Below are 22,857 nucleotides of genomic sequence, written 5' to 3'. Positions count from 1 at the left end.
TATGTGTGAGGTGCCTGCCTCAGGCCTGGCCCACAGAAGGTCCTTGGAGAGAGTTGGTACCCTCCCTGCTTCCCTCAAGGGTGAGATCCTTGGGGCCAGGTCTAGACAGCTGTGCTCTGTGAGACAGGGTGCACTGCAGGGCTGGGCTGGTGTTCATGGAGGTTCTGTGGGTACAGCACGTTCTCCTGGCACTGGCAGCACGACAGCCACGAGAGCAGGCCTGCCAGGACCCATTCCTACCTAGCGGGCGTCTGTTCAGCACACCGGCTTGGGATGGCCCCCTGGCCCCTGTGCCAGCTGGCCGGCTTGGGAGAGGGGCTCTTCAGGCACAGTCTGCAATCCTCCTTCAGCGCCAGGGCCATTGCTCTCTCTGGATGTCAGGGCTGAGGCAGTTCAAGTAGTAAGCTGAGCACTCTGGGTCCATGCCCTCTCTGTGCTGGCTCTCAGAGCCGAGATGGGGGCTTGGGAGCCCCAGCTGGGGCAGGGGCTGGGGAAGAGGTAGACATGGACAAGGTTACAGGTATCCACGCTAAGCACCCTAATGCTCTGCCTGGAGTTGACTCCTCTATTCCTGCCCATGGGATAAGGAAAGACCACACCCTTGTCATGGCCTTGCCAGCCATGCCTGCTGGACCTCCTCATGTCCATCCCTTGTCCCCCAGACATGGCAGTGCTCACTTCCAGGACACCCACTCTTCCTGACCTCCCTGACTTTGTTCGCACTGACCCCTCTCTCTGGAATGCCTTTCCCTTTTTTCTCCACCTACTCCCTTTTCAAGCCTCAGATTAGATGCCACCTCCTCTGTGAAGTCCTCTCAGATTGCATCCTCCACCCAGCTCAAGTCAGCCTCTCCTTTATCCTGGGCACTCACAACGCCAAGCTTCCCTGAGCTTACAGTGGGATAACTTGCTACCCCATGTGGTTATATATCCTTTCCCACGTAGTTGTAATGGCTATACATCCTTTCCCCCATAGTTATAAACACCTGACAGGTAGGAACCAAGGCTGAGTCCCCTTTTTCTCTCCTGGGCCCATGTGGTTTTTTAGTAGATGCTCAATAAATGCTTCCTGATGGAATGAGAATGGCTGTGGGCGGGGGGTGGGTGGGTGGGGTGCGGTTGGAGTAGTTCTAAGAAGGGGGCAGTTGCTGTATTGGGTGCAGTCTTGGAGACTTCCTGGAGGAGGCAGCCTTTGAACTTTGAAGGATGGGGAGGGTCAAGGTCCCTGATGAGACCAGAGATCAGCTGGATAGTCAGAGCCATGTGGTCGACTTCTGAGAGGACCTCCTGAGGGCAACAAGGACCAACAAAGGACCGGGACCAAGAACACAGAGGAGCCTGGAACAAGGACTCAGGGCGTGCTGCAGGAGACTGGCTCCATGCTGAGAACCCAGCTCCAAACACCTCTTTGCCCCTGGGTCCTGGTCTGAGGAATGCTTGGTCTCAGAGTTTGGAGTGAGGCTGAGGCCAGCAATGGTGAATAAGTGGACCCCCGTGGTGGGACAGCCATAGGCAGGGGCAGGAGCAGCTGGTCCTGTCTGGTAGGATTGCTATGGGGGTTGGGAAAGGCTTTGTAGGTGAGAGGAGCAGCTTGTGCAAGGGTTTGTGGGAAGGGTGCCCCCAGGTCTCCACAGGAGAAGGCTGACATGTGAGTGGAGCCCTGGTTACTATGCAGGGAGCATTGGGGCGAGGCTGGAAGGGCTGCTGCAGGCAGCACTTTCCAGGCTTATATTTAAAATTCTTAAACGAATGCTCCTAACTGGCAGATGTGCCAGCCTCCTTCTGGATTCCGCACATCAGGAGCAAGTGGCCTCCATGATGCCCCACAGCCCCGAGGGAGCTGCTGACAACAAGCTGGCCATAGCATCTGGCATCCCTGGGGGCCCGAGGCCCTGCCATCTGTCTGGGCCCACCTGTCGGGCTGCACAGGCCCAGGGTGTGCAGGAACTTGGGCCAGGGAGGCGGTCTCAGCTGCCACCACAGCCTGTTTCTCTGTCTGTCTGTCCATCCATCTGTCCACACCCCTGACTGACCAAGGACAAGGCAGAGATGGGCAGATGCAGGTCCTGCCATTAGAGAAGCCTAGTCTGAAGGGGGAGGCATCAAGCACCAGGGATTTTCACCCAGAGAAGATGCAGCTGAAGCTGGGCCAGGCTTGTGGGCAGGCCAAGGCCCAGGGAGGTCCCCTTGAGGCCTTGCAGTGGAGGCTCAGAGAGAGGTGGGGACTGACTCAGAGTCACACAGCAGGTCTGGGGCAAGGCCGGGCCAGATGCTGTGGGCCCCAGGGCTGGACGAGGTTCCTCTGGCTGGCCCCTCCCCTCCCCCCACTCTGCCTGGCCCTTGGCTGTAAACACAGAGAGAACAAGTTCCGTTTCCCGGGAAATATTTATCTTCGGCCGTGTGGGGAGCGTGCGCTGGCCTCCGCCTGTCCTTCCTGCGGGCTGGCCTGGGGCAGGAGGTGAGGGGGCTTGGTGGCCTTGAGGGGCAATCTGGGGGGATCGAAGGCAGGGCCAGGAAGGGCATGCCCTGAGGCTCCGGCCTGGAGCTGGAGTCTGAATGCTGGTGTGAGAGAGGAGGGAGCAGATGGGAGAGAAACTGGCAGCCTAACCTCACGCCCTCTCACATTCCTATCTTCATCCCTGCCAACCTGTCTCCTCCGGTTCCTGCCTCCAACCCTTGGCTCCTGTCTGCTGCCCCCACCTTGGGATGCCTTTTCTTCCACTTCCTTGTCTGTCCCAGCTCTCAGCTGGCTTCCTCTGGGAAGCCTTCCCTAACTCCCTAACCCCCTAACCCTGTGTCCTCCGCCTTTCACGCCCAGTCCCTCTTCTCTGGCTCCCAGTAGCTTCAGTCTGAGCCCCGCAGACCAGCTAAGGTCTTGTCCCAAGCCACTCAGACAATGCAGACAGCTGCGTCCAGGCTGCCCAAGAGTCCCCCGTCTGGGAAGCACAGGCCTGGGCACTCTGGGAGTGGGGCAGGGCCCAGAGGTCAGCTCCTTTCAGTGACACAGCACAAGCCCAGGTACGCGGGGGATCCAGGTTGATTGAACAGGGGAAAATCCCACGGGCCCAGCGAGGATAGGGGCAGGTAGAGGGGCCCAGGGCTCCTGCCAGCCAGCTGGCTCTGGGGCTTTAGGCTGTGTATCCCAGGCTGGGCCAGGCCTGACTGGGGCCCTGACAACAGGAAATCCTTGAAGGAGCAGGCAGTGGCTGAGCACAACAACAGGAAGCAGCCTTGACATGGGGCAGCAGCTCTGGCGACTGGACCCAGCGGGGGCGGGGGGAGCTTGTGGGACCCAGGGTGATGCTGAGGGTGGCACTGAGACACTGATTGTGGGGCAGCGGGTGTTCTGCGGTGTGATACTGAGCTTGTGAAATCATGGGATACTGTGTGAAGAGTGAGTCATTGCATGTGACACTGAGTATGTGACACTGAGTGATAGCGAGTGTCTGACACCACTTGTCCAAGACTGTGTGAGACAGTGGATGTGCCACCAAGTGTGTGACACCGATACTGTGTGATACTGATTTTGTGATGCTGAGTGACCAAGTGTGACACTGAGGGTGTGACACCGTGAGGATGAAATATGTAAACACAGATGAATGACACTGTGCAATAACAGGTGTGGTCCTGAGTTTGGAGCTCAAGTGTCTGACACTGAATGGTCAGTGTGGGCCCCAGGCATATGGTGAGTCTGAGTGTGCGACCAAGGGCGTAACACAGAGTGACATCAAGTGTGTGAAAACCAGGGTGTGATACTGTGTGACCCTGACCCTGACATTGAATGTGTGATGCTGTGTGTAATGGTTGTGACCACGTGCACTGTGAACACACAACCCTGTGTGTGATACTGTCATGGGAAGAGCCCGACGGGTTCAGGCAGGGAAATGACATGATCCAGTCTATGATTTTGAAAGAGTCTGTACTCTGGCTGCAGAGTGGGTGCGGGGGACCAGTTGGAGGGGCCAAGAGGAGACGGGCAGACAGTCGGAGGCTGCTGCAGCCCCCTAGGCAGGAGATGGTGGTGCCTGGGCTAAGGGGTGGGCAGAGTTGGAGAGAAATGGACAAACCTTGGAGATATTCGCAGGTAGAAATGACTGAACTTGCTGATGAATTGGAGGATGAACCAGAAGGAAAAAGGGAGGATGGCTGCCAGGTTTCTGGCTTGAAGAACCAAGGGATGGTTGGTGGAGATGTTACTGGGATGGGTAAAGACTCGGGGAAGGTCAGGGTTCATGGGATGGGGGAGGACAAGGAGGCAGAAACTGACAGACCTGTTTCGGATGTAAGTCAGACGTCCAGGTGAAGACATCCAGTGGGCAGCAGAGGCCAGGCTGGGGATATATCTAGGAGTCAGCAGGCAGAGCTGCTTTATTAAACCATGGACCTTGCTGGGATGACCTAGGGAGAAATCGTAGTGAGAGAAGAGGTGAGGAATGAGGACTGAGCCCTGAGGTGAAGGGGAGCAGCAAAGAGAGGAGGGGCAGCCAGGGAGGTGGAGGAGACCAGACAGGTGAAGCCAGAAGTCACGGGAGGGGAGAGGTTCACCAGGGAGGGAGGCTGCCACGCTGTCAGGTAAGGTGGGATCAGGGAGATTGTGCTGGGCTGGGCCACGTGCTTAAATAAGCCTGGCAAGAACCCTGTTGGGGACAGGGTGGGGCCAGAAGCCAGATGGCCTGTGCAGGTGGTAAGTGGAGGTGAAGACAGAGCATAGTCAGCCCTTTGGAGACCTTCCACTGTGAAGGGATGCAGAGGAGAGGCATGGTTGCTGCAAAGAGGTGTGAGGTCAAGGGAGAGTACAATTTTTTTTATTATGGAATATTTTAAACACACAATAGGAGGGAGAAGGATATAATACGCTTGCCATATACCCCTCACCCAAATCTAGCAGTTATTAAGATTTAGACATATTTAGTTCATCTACCCCTCTTTTCTTTTCATTTTCCTTTCTTGAAATACATTATTAAAAATTTTTTTAATTGTGATAAAATGTGCATAATATAAAATTTACCATCTTAACTGTTTTTAAATGTGGGGTTCAGTGGTGTTAAGTACCTTCACATTGATGTGCAGCCATTTTCCAGAACATTTTTCACTTTGCAAAACTGAAACTTATACCCATTAAACAATCTCCCCCTCCCCCCAGCCCACCACTCTTCTACTTTCTGTCTCTATGAATCTGACTATCCTAGGTATATCATATTAAGTGGACTCATACAGTATTTGTCTTTTCATGACTGACATTTCATTCAGCATGATGTCCTCAAGGTTCATCCATGCCATGTTATAACATATGTCAGAATTCCCTTCCTCTTTGAGGCTGAATAATATTCTATTGCATGAATAAACCACATTTTGTTTACCAGTTCATCCATTGATGGGCACTTGGGTTGCTTCCACCTTTTTTTTTTTTTTTTAATTTTTATTTATTTATTTATTCATTCATGGCTGCATTGGGTCCTCGTTTCTGCACGAGGGCTTTCTCCAGTTGTGGCGAGTGGGGGCAACTCTTCATCGCGGTGCACGGGCCTCTCACTGTCACGGCCTCTTTTGTTGCGGAGCACAGGCTCCAGATGCGCAGGCTCAGTAATTGTGGCTCACGGGGCTAGTTGCTCCACGGCATGTGGGATCTTCCCAGACCAGGGCTCGAACCCATGTCCCCTGCATTGGCAGGCAGATTCTCAACCACTGCGCCACCAGGGAAGCCCTGCTTCCAGCTTTTGGCTTTTATGAATAGTGCTGCTGTGAACATGGGTGTACAAATAGCTCTTTAAGGTCCTGCTTTCAATTCTTTTAGATATATAACCAGAAGTGGAATTGCTGGGTCATATGGTAACTTAATCTTTAATTTTTGAGGAACCACCATACTGTTTTCCACAGCAGCTGTACCATTTTACACTCCCACCAACAGTGTACCAGGTTCCAGTTTCTCCACATCCTCACCAACACTTTTTTCTTTTTTCTTTAATTAATTAGTTAATTAATTAATTTATGGCTCCATTGGGTCTTCGTTGCAGTGTGCGGGCTTCTCATTGTGGTGGCTTCTTTTTGTTGCGGAGCACAGGCTCTAGGCCTGCGGGCTTCAGTAGTGTGGCTCGCAGGCTCAGTAGTTGTGGCTCGCGGGCTCTAGAGTGCAGGCTCAGTAGTGGTGGCGCACGGGCTTCGTTGCTCCGCGGCATGTGGGATCTTCCCAGACCAGGGCTCAAACCCGTGTCGCCTGCATTGGCAGGAGGATTCTTAACCACTGTGCCACCAGGGAAGTCCTTTTTTTTTCTTAATAGCAGCCATCCTAATGAGTGTGAAGTGGTAGCTCATTGCGGTTCCTTTTTTTTAAAGTACATTTATTTATTTTTTATTTTTTTATTTTTGGCTGCGTTGGGTCTTCGTTGCTGCACATGGGCTTGCTCTAGTTGCGGTGAACCGGGGCTACTCTTCAGTGCGGTGCGCGGGCTTCTCATTGCAGTGGCTTCTCTTCTTGTGGAGCACGGGCTCTAGGCACCCCAGCTTCAGTAGTTGTGGCACGTGGGCTCGGTAGTTGTGGCACACGGGCTTACTTGCTCTGTGGCATGTGGGATCTTCCCGAACCAGGGCTCGAACCCATGTCCCCTGCGTTGGCAGGCGGATTCTTAACCACTGCACCACCAGGGAAGCCCCTCATTGTAGTTTTGATTTGCATTCCTTGATTATTAGTGATGCTGAGCGTCTTTTCATGTGCTTGTTGGCCATTCGTACATCTTTAGAGAAATGTCTATTCAAGGCCTTTGCCCATTTTAAAATCAGGTTGTTTGTTTGCTTTGTGGTTGAGCTGTAGGACTTCTTTATGTATTCTGGATACTAACCCCTTATCAGATGTATGATTGCAAATATTTTCTCCCTTTTTGTAGGTTGCTTTGCTGAAGTATTTTAACACAAATCTCAGACATGATGTCATTTCACCAAAGGTGGATATTTTTAAGGTCAGAAGGTCCTGGATGACGCTGAAATGAGACAGTGCAACACAGAGCCAGCTTGGAACTGTATGTGTAAGGCTGTGTGAGGGTGACACTGGGGACCTTGAGACATTGTGTGTGACGCTGAAGGTGGGCCACCCTGATTGAGGGCAAAAGTGATAGTTTCACTGTGTGTGGCCCCGTGACAGTGATGTGTGACACTGTGGACACTGTGAAGTGATTGTGTGTCACTGAGTATGTGGGACATGCCATATGAAGGTGACAGTGATCGTGTCCCTGTGTGTTGCCCTGAGGTGGTGAGTATGACACAGAGTGGATGCCGCATGGGAATGAGAGGGATTGCGGTGTGTTGTGGTTGACGGGGGTGTGTGCAATCGTGTCGGATCAGCGCCAGCCTCAGCTGCTGACCGTCAGACAGAGGACAGACATCACAGAGTGGACAAGGAGAAACGCTCGATGGGGACAGAAATGGTGTCTGGGCCCAAGTATGAGCTGACGTGAGGCCTGTTCCTTTCTCTGAACTCTCCAGGAAGGCTTCCTGGAGGCAGGGCGGGAGCTCGGTAGTGGGACGCTGCAGGTACCTGTTAAGCTATGGTGTCAGACAGCCCTGTCTGGCTGTGATATTTAGCAAGTTATTTTATCTCTTGAGCCTCAATTCCCTCAAGTATAAAATAGGGTGGTTGGGAGGATTACGTGAAATGGTGCTTTTAAATGAACACAGTGCCTGGCACTGAGCAAATGCTCAGTGGTCTCTTGGGGAGACCACCCCTCAAATCCGTGTGCCCAGACACCTGGTGTGATGGGAGTGCCAGTGGGTGCACAGAGAGGGTGCACAGAATGAATGATGTGTTCTGTGCCCTCAGCCCTGCCTCTCCCGCCCCTTCTGTCCCCTGCTCGGCATTGTCAGGGCCTCCCCACCCCAGCTTGCTCCCCCCCCACTCCTCTCCCTGGCTCCTGCCGTCCTCACCCGCTCTCAGCCTCCAGCCCAGGCTCCTGCAGCCTCATTCAATTAGGCCGATGCAATTTGCTCAAGAAAAAAATGCCATAATTTGGTTAATCACACCAGTAGGGGATCTGGCCCTGGTGGGGTGGGTGGGGATGGGTAGGAGATCCACCCCAGTAGCTGAGAGCACAGGTCTGGAAGTGCCTGTCTCTTGGGAGGGACCCACCCCACCCACTCCCTTGGGTTCCATTCTGGAGCCAGAAGAGTCCAGAGCTTGGGTCTTCCCAACTCCAGCCACAGAGATCTTGAGACAAAGGCTTGGAATGACCGGGTTCACTTGTGACCCTGGAGGGTCCCTGGCCCTTTTCCATGCCTCAGTCTCCCTGTCTGACAATGAGAGTGGGGTGGGGGGTAGTCTCTGAGCCTTTGGCCAGCATAGCTGGTCTCTGCATCCCAGATCTGGTCAGTCCCCCCTTATGGCTTCCGTAGGGCCTTCTCTTGGGCTTTGGAGAGGGTGGGGTAGAGGGTGGGTGAAGGGGACAGAACCCTAGGGGGAGTTAGGAGGGGGCGGGTATCCTCAGAGCCTCATCTCTGTCCAGAGTCAGAGACCCTCTAGTCCCAGGCAGCATACCTGGAGCAAGGGCAGGAAGAAAGGGAGCTGGTATTTCTTGGTCACCTGCAGGGCCACAGCTTCTAACCTCGCAGGTTGTACCTTGCTTGCACAGGGCTCCAACAGAGGCAGGGTGGCACTAAAACCCAGCTCATTCTCCCCCACCAATCCTTGCCCCTCAGGCTGCATTTGCCCAGAGGGTTGGGGTCACCTCTTTGTAACTTGCACAGAGGTGGCCTAGCCCCTAGCTGGGAACAGCTTAGGCAGGACCTCATGGTTCCACTTGAGTCTTCCCAGTGGCTCTGGGAGAACGCACCATTTTATAGGTGAGGAAACTGAGCCCAGGGAGGTGAAAAGCTTGTCCAGTGCCACACAGGTGGTGTGTGGCAGGGTAGGGATGTGAGCCCAGGTCTGGCAGAGGTGATGGAGGAGGTGGTGGGGTCCACGGGGCAGGAGAATCAAACCCCCCACAGGCACAGATGCCAACACTCAACCATAAACTCGTTCACTTGCTCGGAGACAAAACCAGCCACTGGTGCGCTCACAGTTCCACAGACAGCTACACACTTGCCGCACACACCCAGGCTCACACAGACACTGACAACCCACATCACACATGCACGGGCAGCCGTACGTGCAGATGGCTTGTGCACAGATGGTGCCTCAGGGGTGCTCACACATTTACACTTTCACACACATTCTCCCAGAGTCCCAGAGCCACATGCTTTCACACAGATATCCTTCTAATAACCCAAGGGGCATATTCTGCTGTGGTTACATGATGGCCTGTAGGGACATGCATCGTGGACAACTAATGGGCAGGCCACACATGTGCTTAGGTCACTAGCAAAGCAGGAGCGGCCTACAAAGTGGGAAAAGAAGTCAGTTGTGATGAGTGTGTTCAGAATTTTGCAATCAGAAAAGTCACACAAATGTGATTTTAATGTTCATTTCCAAGACAAAATTTATACAAGGTCTGGGGAGACTGGGGTACATCCTCATCTCTTTAGGGTTTGGGGGCCTCTAAAGGACCTGCACAGATTCACAGGCACAACAGTCACGTGAGATCTCCTGGGCTCACATGTTTACCCGGCCCTGGGCTGTGTGTGTGTGTGTACACGCACTCGGTTGCTCCCGGATCCTTGAGATATGAGGATATGAGGAAGGAGAGTAGGAGAAGTTCCAGAGACTCCGGATGTTTGTTCTGTGGCTTCCTGGGCCCTCCAAAGGCAAATGATTTTGGATGCCAGCCTGTCTGCCTGGGCGGGGTGGTGGGCTGGTGGGTTGTGTGAGGAGCCCTGCCTCTGGAGCCCCAGCGAGGGGACCCTGCGTAATGATGCGGTGTGACCGAGGCCCACGGCCAGCTTCCTGTGGACTTGTGGACCCGTCAACGCCCCTCTCTGGGGCTCGGTTCCCCCATCTGAAAAATGGAGGCAGAGAGGAGGTGAGACTAGATGGGCTTTCACCTGGAGACTGAAATGGAGAGACATTCCAGGCCCGGGGTGCAGAAGAGAAAACCAAAGCTGGGGTGGGGAGATGGAGGGGCCAGTAAGGTCCAGGGTTCAGGGCAGGGCGTGGGGCCCCAGAGCCTGCAGTGTCTCCCCAGTGTCCCCTTCCCTGGAGAAGGGCCGCACCTCAGAGCTTTGCTCGGGGCAGCGGTGGCGCGGGGAGGCTCAGCCCTTGTTGATCTGCCAAGGGGAACAGTGGAGGGGAGGTGGGGATGAGAACAGGACCAGGGAGCAGGATAGCACAGCGGGGGTGGGGCACTGGGGCAGACCTGGGCTGAGCCTGGAAGCAGCAGTCCCCAACCTTTTTGGCACCAGGGACCGGTTTCGGTTTCGTGGGAGACAATTCTTCCACGGATGAGGGCGGGGGGAGGATGGTTCAGGCGGTAGTGCGAGTGATGGGGTGCATCGCAGCAGTTGAAGCTTTGCTCACTAGCCCACTACTCACCTCCTGCTGTGTGGCCGGGTTCCTAACAGGCTGCAGCCCAGTACCAGGTCTGCGGCCCCGGGGTTAGGAACCCCTGCCTGGAAGGACAGGAGGGGAGAAGAGAGGACATCTGGTGCAGGAAATGGAAAAGGAGGAGCCAAGGCCTGGAGGTGGGGGGATGAAGGGGTTGGGGGCTTAAGGCTGGAGAGTTGGGAATAGTCTAGAGCGTGGAGCCTGGACCAGGGTGTCAGCAGGAACAGCAGTGGCCTCGTCTGAGGTGCTTCACAAACAACTCCAGCAGGTCCAGGAGCTCAGAGCCTATCCCAGGGCCCTGGGAGCCATGGCAGGCTTCTGCAAGGGAGGAATACAGCACTGCAGCTACGGGTTGGGGGAGGCTCAGGAAGGCCCCCCGCTCTGGGGAACAGAGTGGTTGGGAGCCCAGAGGCAGGGACATGCCTGAGATGAACCCTGCCCAGAAGATTTCTCATTCCAGCCCCCAATACAGTGGGACTATTTTTAGGAACAATTGAAGTGCTCACACATTCCTGCAGGGGCAGGGAGAAGGAAGGGGGGCCAGGAGCCAGTGCAGAGGGAAAGGGTGGACCCCGCTCCTCCCTCCAATTCTGGCTTTGTCCTCGGGACTGGGGAGGCTTGAAGACCCTGGCCAGCCCGGCCTCCCCAGCCCTGTCCCCAGGGTCCCCTCCTGGCTCTTGTGTCTGTCCCTCTGCCTCTGAATCGGTCCTCATCTCTGTCCCAGTCTCTTTCTCAGACTCACCCTCCCTCCCAACCCCTGCCCCCCATGCCTGGATTTGGGGAACAGCTGGGATGGGCCAGGCCCTGAAGACAGAGCCAAGTACAGTCATGGGACCCACAGTGAGGCTGTGGGAGAGACACATACCAGAGAAGAACAGACTGAGAGAAAGAGAGACAGATATGGAGAACCCAGGAAGGCTGGGAGGGAAACAGAGAGCTCAGGTCAGAGCCAGGAGAGCCCCATGGCAGTGGCAGCCGCTCTGTCTCCTGCTGTCGGTCTTGTGCTGGAGGAGATGCTCTGCCAGACCTGCCCGCCCTTCACTCCCAGCAGCCCCTCCCCAGGTTAGCCCTTCCTCCCTGCCCTCTGCAGGCCCACACTGACCCTGGGCCAGGCCAGTGCCATCCAGCATTTACCTCCCACTGTGGGTACCGTGTCTGGCACAGAGGGAGAGACACGAGGCCCTGTCCCTGGCCTGGAGGAGGGCACCCAGTTCCACCCTGCACCTGAGAGGGGCTCAGCCCATCCGCTGGCCAAGGCAAGGAACTGGAGGGGCCGCTAAGACAAACAGTGCATAGCAGGGAGGGAGCCTAGTGTGTCCCGGAGGCCTCTGGACTGGGGCAAAGGCCTCCTGACTCCACGTGAGACCCTGGGCAAGTCTTTTCCTGCATCTCCTGGTCTTAGTCTACCCTCATCAAGCTGGGGATTTGGCTCCATAGGCCTGGGGCCCTGTAGACTCTGATCCTGTGGGAATTCTCCGGAGGCCTGGGAAGAGGACAAGTGACCCACCCAGGAAGGCTGCCTGGAGGAGCCTTCATGAAAGAAGGTGATAAAGATGGTGCTTCTCTCAGGGAAGAGCCCCTCCTTCCTGACGTGCTGTCCCCTACCCAGCCTGCACTGGGAGGTGATCCTGGGGCAGAAGGGCCTCCTGGCCTGCAGAGATGCCTTGGAAAGGTTGCCAAAAGTTCTCAGCACAAGGCACCCCCATACCTTAGGCTCCTCTAAGACAGTCACTGTGCCAGACTTGGGAGACTTTGAGAGGGTGCAGCTGTCTCCCTGGCCTGGGGACCTCCGGGAGTCATGGGGTCCATCCCTCTGCTTAGTAATGGCATATACCCTTCACAGCCCAACAGCCCTGGGCACTCGGAGTCCAGCTATCATTTTATAGCTCAGCAAACACCTCCTGACACCTGTGACAGGCTGCATGATACCGGGGTCCCCAGGAGGAATAGGGCACAACCTCTGCCCTCTAAGAACCCCCAATTTGATCGGGGAGCCAGATGGACAGTAGTGGCAACTCTGCATGCCATGCCATCATGGGGAGCACAGGGCTGTACGAGCCCCTGGGTGGGAGGCTCATTTATTCATTCATTCATGTATCCAGTTGTTCCTTCAGCCATCATTTCCTGAGAGACATTAACTCTTTTCTGACGCTAGTCCACTGGGTCACTCAGCTCCATCCTCCTCTCCAGCTTGGGCCACTGTGCCTGCCTCTCAGAGGCTCCTGGCTTTGTCCAGCTCCCAGCCCACACTGAAGGCCACGGAGCGGGTGAGGCTGAGGAGGGTTTGAAGACATTAAGAGTCATGGAACCCAGAGCTGGAGGCCAGCCAGGCTCATCAAGTCCTTTCTCATGGCACAGACTCCCTAGCAGGGCCCCTGTCCTTGTTTGCACATCACTGGGGTCGGGGAGCCCACCTCCTTCCTGCCCAGGCTTCTCTTTTGTGGTATGACTGACTCACAGCCAGCTTATACCTGCCAGCCCGCTGTGCCGAACTCTGCCCACACGGGCCCTTGGCCCAGGAATCAAGGGCAGGAGAGGCATCAGGTATTTGGGACAGCAGTGATGAGGGGATGCTACTGATGTGCTGGGGAGGAAGACTGTGGCATCGAGAAGAATGTGGGCCATGGGAGTGGAGGCAGCTATTGGCTCTGCCTTGTGGATGAGGCAGCGGGACGTGGGGAGCTAGGGGAGAAGCCCTGAGCCTGTCCTGGACTCCCCCCGAGACCATCTTCCCCCTCGCACACTGGGCTCTGCCCTTCCTCCCTCTTCCCACTCTGCTGTTCCCTTACCCCAGACCCTGTGCTAGGGACCGAGGGGGCCCAGCGAGTCAGGTCCTCGGAGAGCTGACTGTTCATACAATTCCTGCCTTCCCTCCCCAATTCCTTCCCCTTCTCCTTCATCCAACCCCAAACCTAGCCCTTGAGGAATCCAGGGGGGCCTGGGACAATTGGGAGGGCATTTTGGAAGAGGCAGGAGCTAGAGTAAAAGCTGAGACTGGTTAGAAATGGTGAGGGTCCCGGGAGGAGCTGTGTGTAAATGTTGGAGGGAAGGAGCCCACAGGATGGGGCCGAGCTCATCGGGGAGGTCGGGGGACGGGGTGGGGGAGCGCCAGGACCGGGCTCAGGTGTATTCTACAGTGCACGTGTCTCCAGTGTGGCTCGGAGGCTGGGGACGCGGCCCTGTTGGAGTAACAACTGAAGCCAGAGTCTGCGAGGGGTGGGGGAGGGGAAAGGGGGGACCCAGAGGAGGGAGGAGAGGAAGAGAAGGAGAGGTAGGAGGAAGGGGGAAGGGCAGGTCCTTCCTTGAGGGCTGGGCCCCTGAGCTCCAAGAAGCCCCTTCCACACACCCCGGCCCCGTGTCACCCCACTGTCCCCCCTCGCTCCTTCCAGGACGCCTGCCTCTGCCTTCTCTGGGGACCTTCTCTGAGGAGCCCCCTCCTGCGAGGGAAGTGGCACGGACCTGCTGCCAGAAGCTGGGTCATTCTCACCTGAGCAAGGCCCCGCCCCTTTGATTAGTCTCCTCAGCTCTAAAACGGTGTGGTCAGCACAGGTGCCTCCCAGGGTTGGTAGGAGGATGAGAGAGAGTGTGTGTCGCTGGGTCTCAAAGTGTGGTCCCTGGGGCAGCAGCAGCAGCAGCAGCAGCATCTATGGATGTGTTGGAAATGCAAATTCTTGGCCTCATCCAAGACCTACTGTATCAGAAACTCTGGGGGTAGGGCCAGCAAGCTGCATATTAACAAGCCCTCCAGGGGATTCTGGTGCACAGTCAAGTTTGAGAACCACTGATGGACGCCTCTAGCACACAGTAGGTGCTTGAGAAAGGTGCCTTTTCTCCCCCAAAGCCTGATACCCCACTCAAGCAGGGCCCTGACATGTGAGCTTGTCCAGCTGTGGCCTGGGTCTCTCTCCTGTCGCTTCCTCAGATCAGGTCTCCCAAGGGTCACCAAGCCTCTTTCCTCTATTTTCCTGCCCCTGGTCCAGCTCAGCCTTTTTGAGGGGAGGTCTGGGGCTGCAAGACCTTAGCACTCCTGGGCGGCTCGTGGCGTATTTAAGGCACCAGTGTCTGTTAGAGGCAGCTCCTGGGCGGGTGGCAGGTCTGGGCCGGCAGGAGGGGAGGGAGGAGATGGGGCTGCCTCTCCTGCTTCCTGGCTGTCTCCTGATTCTATAGGGCCAGACACGCTGTAAGGACGGTGAGAGTCACAGAGTAAGCTTGGGGTGCTCGGGCTCGGCTGGGGTCTGACGCCCAGCCCACAGGGGCTTCTCTGGCCTGAGCCTCCAGGAGGCCTCCTTTGGGGGAGCTCTGCCAGTCACCCCGGCGGAGCAGATGGGCTTACAAGTGCCAGGCACGTGCTGGGCTCAGAGACAGATGTGTGCCTTTGCCCTTGAAGGCCCTGTTCTCTGGGAAGAGAAGAGACTGTGTATAATGCCCACCAGAATGGGAGGCAGGAAGCAGAAGAATAGATGGCATCTGCCCTGGCACCCGTGGTTTCTCTCATCATGGCCACTTTCCTGGGTTCCCTTGTCCTGTGGGTGCCTATCTTGGGTCAGGGGCTTTCTCCCCAAGTTTTCAAGGTAACCACTTAGAGGTTTGGGGGAGGAGTGGGCAGGAGAGCCAGGAGTTGGGGGGAGGGGCAGAACCATACAGGAGAGAGAGGGCAGAAGCCATCTGAGAGGAGAGAGGATTTGGAGGTGGGAAAAGGCGTTGAGATTCTTGGAGACGAGACAGGAGAGCAGCCTGTGACAGAGATGGGCGTCAACTGAGGGAAGCATGGAGAAAAGGAGAGAGACGACACACTCGGAGAGATCAGGGAGACAGAGCCTGAGAGAGAGACAGCCCCAGGGGGAAGGAAGGAGGAATAGAGAGGGAGAGGGACTCCAAAGTCCTGGGGGATCTTGAAGGTCCCCCCTTTAGAGAAAAGGGCACCAAAGCCCAGAGAGGGAGGGCGCCCGCAACCCCAGGCCACACAGGACCTAGCACAGGCAGAGCTGGGTAAGTCAGTATGTATGGCCAGTCCCGGTAACACAGCTTGTCTTAGGAGGCCCCTGAGTGTTGGGTTTGATGTTACTACCTTCTTCTAGGCTGCCGTGGGGGCACTAGGAGGCTTCCCTCCAGAGAGCGAGGGGCGGGCTCTAGGTTCCAGGCAGCGGGGAGAGCAACAGAAGGGTCAGTGGAGGTGGGGAAAGACATAGAGACTCATGGAGACAAGGCAGGAAACTAGCTTGTGACAGTGACACTGACCTTCAAGAAGGCCATCCGTGCCTGTGCTAGTGGCTCCAGAAGGGATAAGGCCAAGGTCTCTGGCTTCATATAATCCATTAAGGAGTTAGAAGTAATTTTGTCCAGACCCTCTCCCCTGTCCAAATGAGTGCAGAAAGGCTGATCCAGCCCCAACGCTGGCTCCAGAGGAGCCCTCACTCAGAACAGGCTCCCCTTTCTTGGTATCTGAGGTGAAAGATTAGTGTGTGGGAGTGGCACTGTCTGTAGTGCTGAGTGGACCTACCTCCAACAATACAGCTGCAGGTAGGGAGCTGGGGAAAGTAGAAAGGCTCCATCCACCCATCCACCCATCCATCCGTCCATCCATCCATCCATCCATCCATCCATTCATTCATTCACATATCCATCCACCCATCCTCACTGAACTAAAACACAAAATCATAGAACTATATGTTGCAAGCTGGAAGGACCCATTTTTAATAATGAGGAACCTGAGGCTCAGAAGAGGAAAGGGCCTACCAAGGCCACACAGAGCTTCCATAGCCAGTCCGGGACACGACTGGAAATCGCTGCGCTTTTCTACACACCACAGATTCTCCTCTGGAGTCTGGGATTGCTGGTTGTTTTGCTGATATTTATACTGATGGCTGTTCAGGAAAGCTGCAAAAGCAGGAAACGTGACCTCTTTCGCCTCACCCTGAGCCGGCCTGTGTGTGTGTGAGTGTGTTTGCATGTGCGTGTGTGTACACGCCTAAGTGCATATTTATGTGTGCATTGTATATAGGGTTGCGTTTTTATCCGTGTGTGTGCGTGTTTGTGTGAGGGTGTGTGCATGGCAGTATGTATATGTATGACATGTGTAGACGTTCGTGAGAACAGGTATGGCTCTGTTTGTACTTTTCCTTTCCTCATCTTTTAAGATTTCTGGGGTTTTAACCTCTGACTTGAGCCTCGTTAGTCCCCACCTGGGCCTCCAAATTGGGAATTTCCCTACTTCCCATTCTCAGCTGCTCCCCATTGATTCTCCTTTCACTGGGGCAGCCACTCTGTCCTCTGAGCCCCCCCTTGGACTTTGGAATTTGAGCTATTTCCTCCCTGAGTTGATGCAGGAGGTGAAGTTGCTTTGAGATCAGAGAAGATTCAAGGAGAAGTTGGCATGTGAGCGAGTCTTAAAGGCCAGGTATGAAGTGGCCTTTCCCAGCTGTGGTTCCTGCACTCAACACCCCCCATCCTGGGGCAGGCAGGGCAGGGCCAGGAGGTGGGTGGACAGAAGGATGCCAGGCAGAGAGCTCCGGGCTTCATGGGCCATGTCTGCATCCAGCCCACTCAGGACCCCTCCCCGCTGCTGCCCCAACTCTCCCAAAGTTTCCTTTCCCATTCCCCCCCTCACTGCCATTATCCTGCCCTCTGCCTGAGGAGTCACAGAAAACTGACCAATCCAAGCAAAGGCCAGACAGGCACCCACCAATTCCAGTAAAGGACAGTTCAGGGCATTCCCCAATCCAAGTAAAGGGCAGGTCGAGGAGCCACCAATCAGAACAAAGGACAAACTATTCTCTCTAAGCCCCCTGAGGAGGGAGCTGGGGGTCGGTGCAGAGCAGAAGCAAGAGAGAGGCCGGAGATCCAGAGTCGTGGGTTCTGGACCTGGCTCTGCCCTGACTGGCTGGCTGACCACAGATGGGGCATTGCTTCTTTTTGAGCCTCAGTTTCTTCATCTGTCAAGTGGGGACACTTAGCTGTCCCAAGTCTATGGCTTTGAGAAATGTCTCCCCCTACATGAGAGCTTACTCCATCACCTTGGCCCCTCTTCTCCAACTTCCACACTATACACATAAACTCCACTGGAGGGCAGGGCCCCTCAGGGCTTAGCTTGTCCATCCCCACTGTCTCCAGGCAGGAACAGACCTAAACCAGCACCACCTCTGGAGCCAAGCCCTGGGAACCCCAGTCTGAGGAGCCTGGGTTGACAGATTTTAGTTGGGGATTATTTGGGGCATCAGCTCTTCCCCCCTGCTTTAGTCTGCAGAATTGACCTCGAAAGGCCACAATAGCCCATGTGTATACTGTGCGTGCAGGTGTTGCTGAGTCCTGGCCTTGTGGCTCCATAAGGAAGTAGCTGCACCTGTGTGAACCTGTACATGTACCTGGAGGGTGTCTGAAGGCAGGCTGGGGTATTTCTGAGAGGACGTGAAGGTTTGTGGCTGTGTGGTGCTGAGGGTGTGTGAACTGTGATGAGGAGTGCCTAAGGGTCAAAGGAGAATTGATCCAATTTGGGGATTGTATTGTTTGAAATGCGCAACTTCTGATGTCCTAGGATGGAGACACATCTTCATGACCAAAATGTATCTTCACTTGAGCAGTGAGGGGGATAAAAGAGGAGTTGGGGGTTCGAGAAAGCAATGCCAAGTGAGCATTTGGGGGAGACAGCCCATTACTGCCCCCCATCCTGCAACACAGGACTGGGTGGGAGTGGGAGGTGGGGTAGGGGAGGAAATTGAAGCCAAGAAGATGCAAGGTGAAATCTGGAGCTGAAGCTTGGACCCTAGGCTTCATCTGGACCCCAGTGCAGGACTCCCCTCTGTAGCCACTCTGAAAAATGGGCATCTAGCCATTTTTGCATACCCCCAGGTATGGGGAGCTCACTTCCTCTCTCCTGGTGGCCTCTGCCTGTGCAGCGTGGCTCTGCCTAGAAGAAGTTCTTTCATCCCACTGGGCCAAGGCCAGCCTCCTGTGAAATCCTATGGGTCTCCAGGCTGTCTCCAGGACCACAGAGTCCAGTCCCCCTGCCCAGGAAAGCCTGAGATATTGGAGTCAAATACTGAGACCCCTGGGTTCTGCTCTGCTGCAGGCTAGGCACCCCTAGACTCTCCAAGCTTAGTGACATGCAGGACTTGATTTCCAGTTCCCTCCTTACATGGGTCACCTCCTCTGAATGAGTCTCATCTTGTCCTTACCTGGGACACAATGCACTGGGGATGATTGAATCAGTGGAGGAACTCTCATCTTCTCTATTTAGGTTAATGGATCTTTATTAATACGGCCGACAGTTTCAGCATTTTAATGTATTACCAGCCACATTTACACTACGGGCTCATGCTGAGCCTGTGGTCCACTAAGACCCTCAATCTCATATCACTTTCACAAGAATGGGGCCACGCCATGTGTCCTGCATCCTACAGTTAATCGCTTTGCTTTATGAACTCAGCCATCCACAAGGAAGCCATCAGAAAGAACTTCCAGGGGCTAGTGGGGAAGGCATAGCTGAGTGGATGGTATGAGTCACAATTCTGCCTTGGCCCTGGATCCTCTGTTCCATTACCTTTCTCTTTGATCCCCATGGTTCTGGCCAAGTTAATAGAGCGAGAAGCAGGGACCTTTCTTGTCTCTGTTCCGGCTCTCCAAGGACGGGGACTGTTCCTGGGACGGGAAGGCTGTGAGGCAGTCAAGGCTGATCTCTCCTTCTCCTCCTATCTTGCCAGGGGCTGGCCCGTGTTTCTCGCATCTTGTGGGTTCATGCACCCCTTGGATTCTTGCTACTCCCCTCACTAGCCCCTCACTAGGCTGACAAACGAGACTGTGTGAACCACCTCCCTCCTCAGGAAACTGAGTGGGACTCAGATTCAGCAAATGTTTAGCTGAGCACCTATGTGTGTGGGCACCCTGTGAGGCACTTCTAGGACTCAGTTTCATTTTATCTTCACATGAGCCTGTAGGGGGAGATAGCCTCAGTTGCCTCCAATTTACAGATAGAAGACTGAGGCTCAGTGACTTGACCAAGATGCCCACTGCTAATAAATAGTGGAGCTAGGATTCAAATGTGGGGTTTTTTGTTTGCTCGTTTTGCTTTGTATTAATGTGGAAGCTTGTACTTTCCCTGCTTTCCTGAGTTGTCCTTGTCTGAAGGACAAGAGACCTGGGGTCTAGTCTAGACTTGACCTCTTGACTCACTGTGAGTTCTTTGCTAAGTCCCTGGCCCTTCTCTGAGCCCCGGTCTCCTCATCTGTAAGATGAGGGGACTTGGACATTCTAGGGCCTTAAGACTGGTTGGATTCTGAGATCCTAAGATCCTGGGATTCAAGTGTCTGCGAGCCTTGGGCTCTGGTTTAAGCTGGGAATTTGTGTTCCCAGCCACCTGGGTAGGGGGGATGCCCTGGCCTGCCTGAAAAAGGCCCTCACTGCCCTTTCCTCTCTTTCAGGATGCTTTGCTGAGCCTGGGCTCCGTCATCGACATTGCAGGCTTGCAATGGGCTGTCAAAGAGGCCCTGTCAGCTGTGCTGCCCAGAGTGGTAGGTACCTTGTCCCACGCTTCCCCTGCCCCCCTAAACCTTTGTCCAACTCCTTGCTGTACCTACAGGGTTGAGAAGGAAAGAAGAAGCAGGGCCCCCCTCCCCCCGTGAAGGGTTTGGGTGAGTGTTCTGAGAGGGCTTCCTGGAGGAGGAGGACTGAAGCTAAGCCCCCAAAATGAACTTATATAGGAATCCTGGAATGTCTGGGACAGAAAGAGCTTTAGAGCTTAATTGGAAAGATCATGTCTCAGATAATGGAATGGATTCACCTAGGATAATAGCTAGGACATAGTGGAGTCAGGTGGGCTTTGGAATATGTACAGCAGGAAGGATTGAAAGTAGACATGCAGAACTTCCTTGATGCCAGGTCTGGGAGGTGCTGAAATGGGGCTCAGCCTAGATGAATGGATCTGTGCCAAGTTAAAGTGTCCTGTCTGGAGTCAGGAGGCTGGACAAGGTGTCTTCTAGAAACCTTTAAGCTTCTCTCTGACCCATCCCAACACCACAGATGAGGTTGCAGACTGGGGGAGACTGTGACCCTCTTCAACTGCCCCAGGCCACTCCCCAACCTGGCTCCAGTGGCCACTGTCCATCCCTTAGGCAGTAGCATGGATAAACTGGCCCTCAAGACCCAAAGCAGAAGTGTCTCAGCTGTGCCAGATAGAGGGAAGCAGGGACTGTCAGTCCAGGGAGGGAGGCTCTGACTTACCCTAAGGCACATGGAAGACTTCATAGAGGAGGAGATGCCTAAACTGAGTCCTCATAGCCTAGAATGTCCCCTCCCCTACTCTAGACATCAGCCACCAGCAGAGCCCATTGTATCTGAATCTGCTGGATGGATGAACCACCCGAGGCCCAGAGAGGGAGGGCACTTCCCCCAAGGTCACACAGCATGACAGGAACAAATGGGGCTTGGCACCTAAGCACCCCCATCCCCTTTCCTCAGCTCTGCCTTTTCAAAACCTCCTGGAAGTTCAGAGCCCAGGAGGAGGGCTAATGAGTGAACTTTATTGATTGTGAAATTGGTAGGAAGTGGGTGGTATGTTGGCTCCCAAAATAAATCCTCCCAGAGATGGGACTGAGGCAACATCTGGCCTGGGGTGGAGAAACATCTGGAAAAGAGGAGGTGGGGAGGATGGCAGGTCAGCGTCCGCGAGGCTGCGCTGGGAGTGGGGAGGAGGATGTGACTGGCCTAGTCTTCACAGGCAGGATGCCTGGTGGTTGTGCCAGCACAGACGCCCTGTACTGGATTAATCGTATCCCCAAAGCTGGGGGTTGGGAAGACAGCTGTGGTCCAGGTGACTGGGTTCCTGGGACAGTGGGAAATGTCTGCCTCGGCCCTCCCCGGAGACCTGTACGAGCTGGGGAAGCCCTGACTTTGCAGAGCCCTGCTGCCTTGATTGCATGGAAGGGCTCAGCCCTCCAAAAAGGGGTGGGGAGATAGGAGGTCTGCTCTACCCCTAGGGAGGGGTGAGGAGATGGGGGAGGGGTCTCCCTACCCCCCGCCCAACCCCCAGGGAGGGGAGTTGCTGGCACCTGGCTCCCTCATCAGCACCCATTGTGGCAGGCAGCCGCAAATGCAGATGGTGCTGATGTGTCTGAAATGGTTCCCTCCTTCTCTGCAATAAACTCAGCTAATTTTAACCCAGAGGGCTGTGAGGGAGAGAGTGGGAGGCTCCCTCCTGCCTCCCCACCCTCAGGTTGCCCACCGCTCTCTCTGCCAGGGCAGGACTCTCTGTGTGACCCTGGGTGCTGGGTAGTGTCTTAACCTCTTTGGGAGGCCAAATCCTTCAGGCCCCTCCCAGGCTGCTTAAAGAAGAAGGAGGCTGGAGACAGATGAGGCTTGGGTGGCTTCCTTCCCACTGATTTCTTCATCCCTGAGCTCCTCAGCTAGACCCTCACCCAGGAGGACAGAGGGGCTCCAGGTCTTCCTGTGTCTGCCCTTCTCACTCTCGTCAAGCCCTATCATTTCCGGCCCACGCCACCACTAAGCTTGGCTCAGATTCTCTTGAAGTGAGACTGGGATATCTCCTGGGGGTTGGGAGAGGGTGAGGGGCTAGCTGGGGACAGCCACAGGCAACAAGAGTGTCTGACCAGATTGTGGACTGTCACAGTGGTGAAAGGCAACTGCTTCTGCTGAGAAGGATTCCACACTTACTGAGGGTGGGCCTTTAACATTTAGCTGCAATGTCACCTCCTCCAGAAGCCCTCCCTGATACAGTTAGCAGAGAGGAGAGCTCTCCATTCTCCCACTGAGAAAACAACACCTCTCAGCATACTTAGCTGGGCACAGGGGTGCCCCCTCGATGGGGTGTAGGCTCTGTTGAGCCTCTGGGTCTCCCTTATCACCTGCAATGCGGGCAGTGGAGACGCTCTGCAGGTGTGTTGGTTGTGGGTACCTAAGTGTAGCCAGTCCTGCTTGGAGGGAATGTGGCTTTTCTCCTGTGGGTCAGTGAGGGCAAGTGCTTCTGCCAGGACATGGTCTGGAACTGAAGGCAGGACTGCTCTGGGCCCTTGGGGAGGGTGGATTGACAAGCTGCAGACTTGACATTCTTCGACCAGAGCTTTGATCTCACTCTGGGGAGTGATCATTCCAAAATACAAATCAGCTCCTGTCTCACAGGGCTCACCAGCCCCTCCCTCCCCAGCAGCAGCCCCTCCCCCTAACACCCTCCCCCAGCTCCCTTCCAGCTCAGCACTGGGCTGACCCCAAGCCCACCTCCAGTGCCCCCTGCCCCCACCATCAGGTCTGTCAATGCTTTGGGCCCTTTACACTTACATACCTATTACTCGGCCCAGAAGCCATTCTTCTGTGCCTCACCCACTCCCTGAATGTGTCTAATTCCCACTCCAGTTACAACTTTAAAGTCACTCCCTCCAGGAAGTCCT

General features: G+C 55.1%; 1 protein-coding gene across 6 annotated transcripts in view; it reads left to right on the top strand.

Annotated features, from left to right (window-relative positions):
* PDE2A (phosphodiesterase 2A) overlaps positions 1-22,857 on the top strand; it is a 93,674-nt gene that overhangs the window by 42,486 nt on the left and 28,331 nt on the right. For 3 of the 6 annotated variants that reach the window (XM_067750226.1, XM_067750228.1, XM_067750227.1), the window contains 2 exons: positions 6,882-6,953; positions 19,879-19,968. In XM_067750226.1, the coding sequence (XP_067606327.1) occupies positions 6,882-6,953; positions 19,879-19,968 (162 nt within the window). The remainder of the gene's footprint in view (positions 1-6,881; positions 6,954-19,878; positions 19,969-22,857) is intronic. The other 3 variants (XM_067750229.1, XM_067750232.1, XM_067750231.1) reach the window with 1 other exon arrangement.

Source organism: Pseudorca crassidens, chromosome 9, assembly GCF_039906515.1.
Source record: "Pseudorca crassidens isolate mPseCra1 chromosome 9, mPseCra1.hap1, whole genome shotgun sequence".
NCBI lineage: Eukaryota > Metazoa > Chordata > Mammalia > Artiodactyla > Delphinidae > Pseudorca > Pseudorca crassidens.
This window is presented reverse-complemented; position numbering and strand designations above follow the sequence as displayed.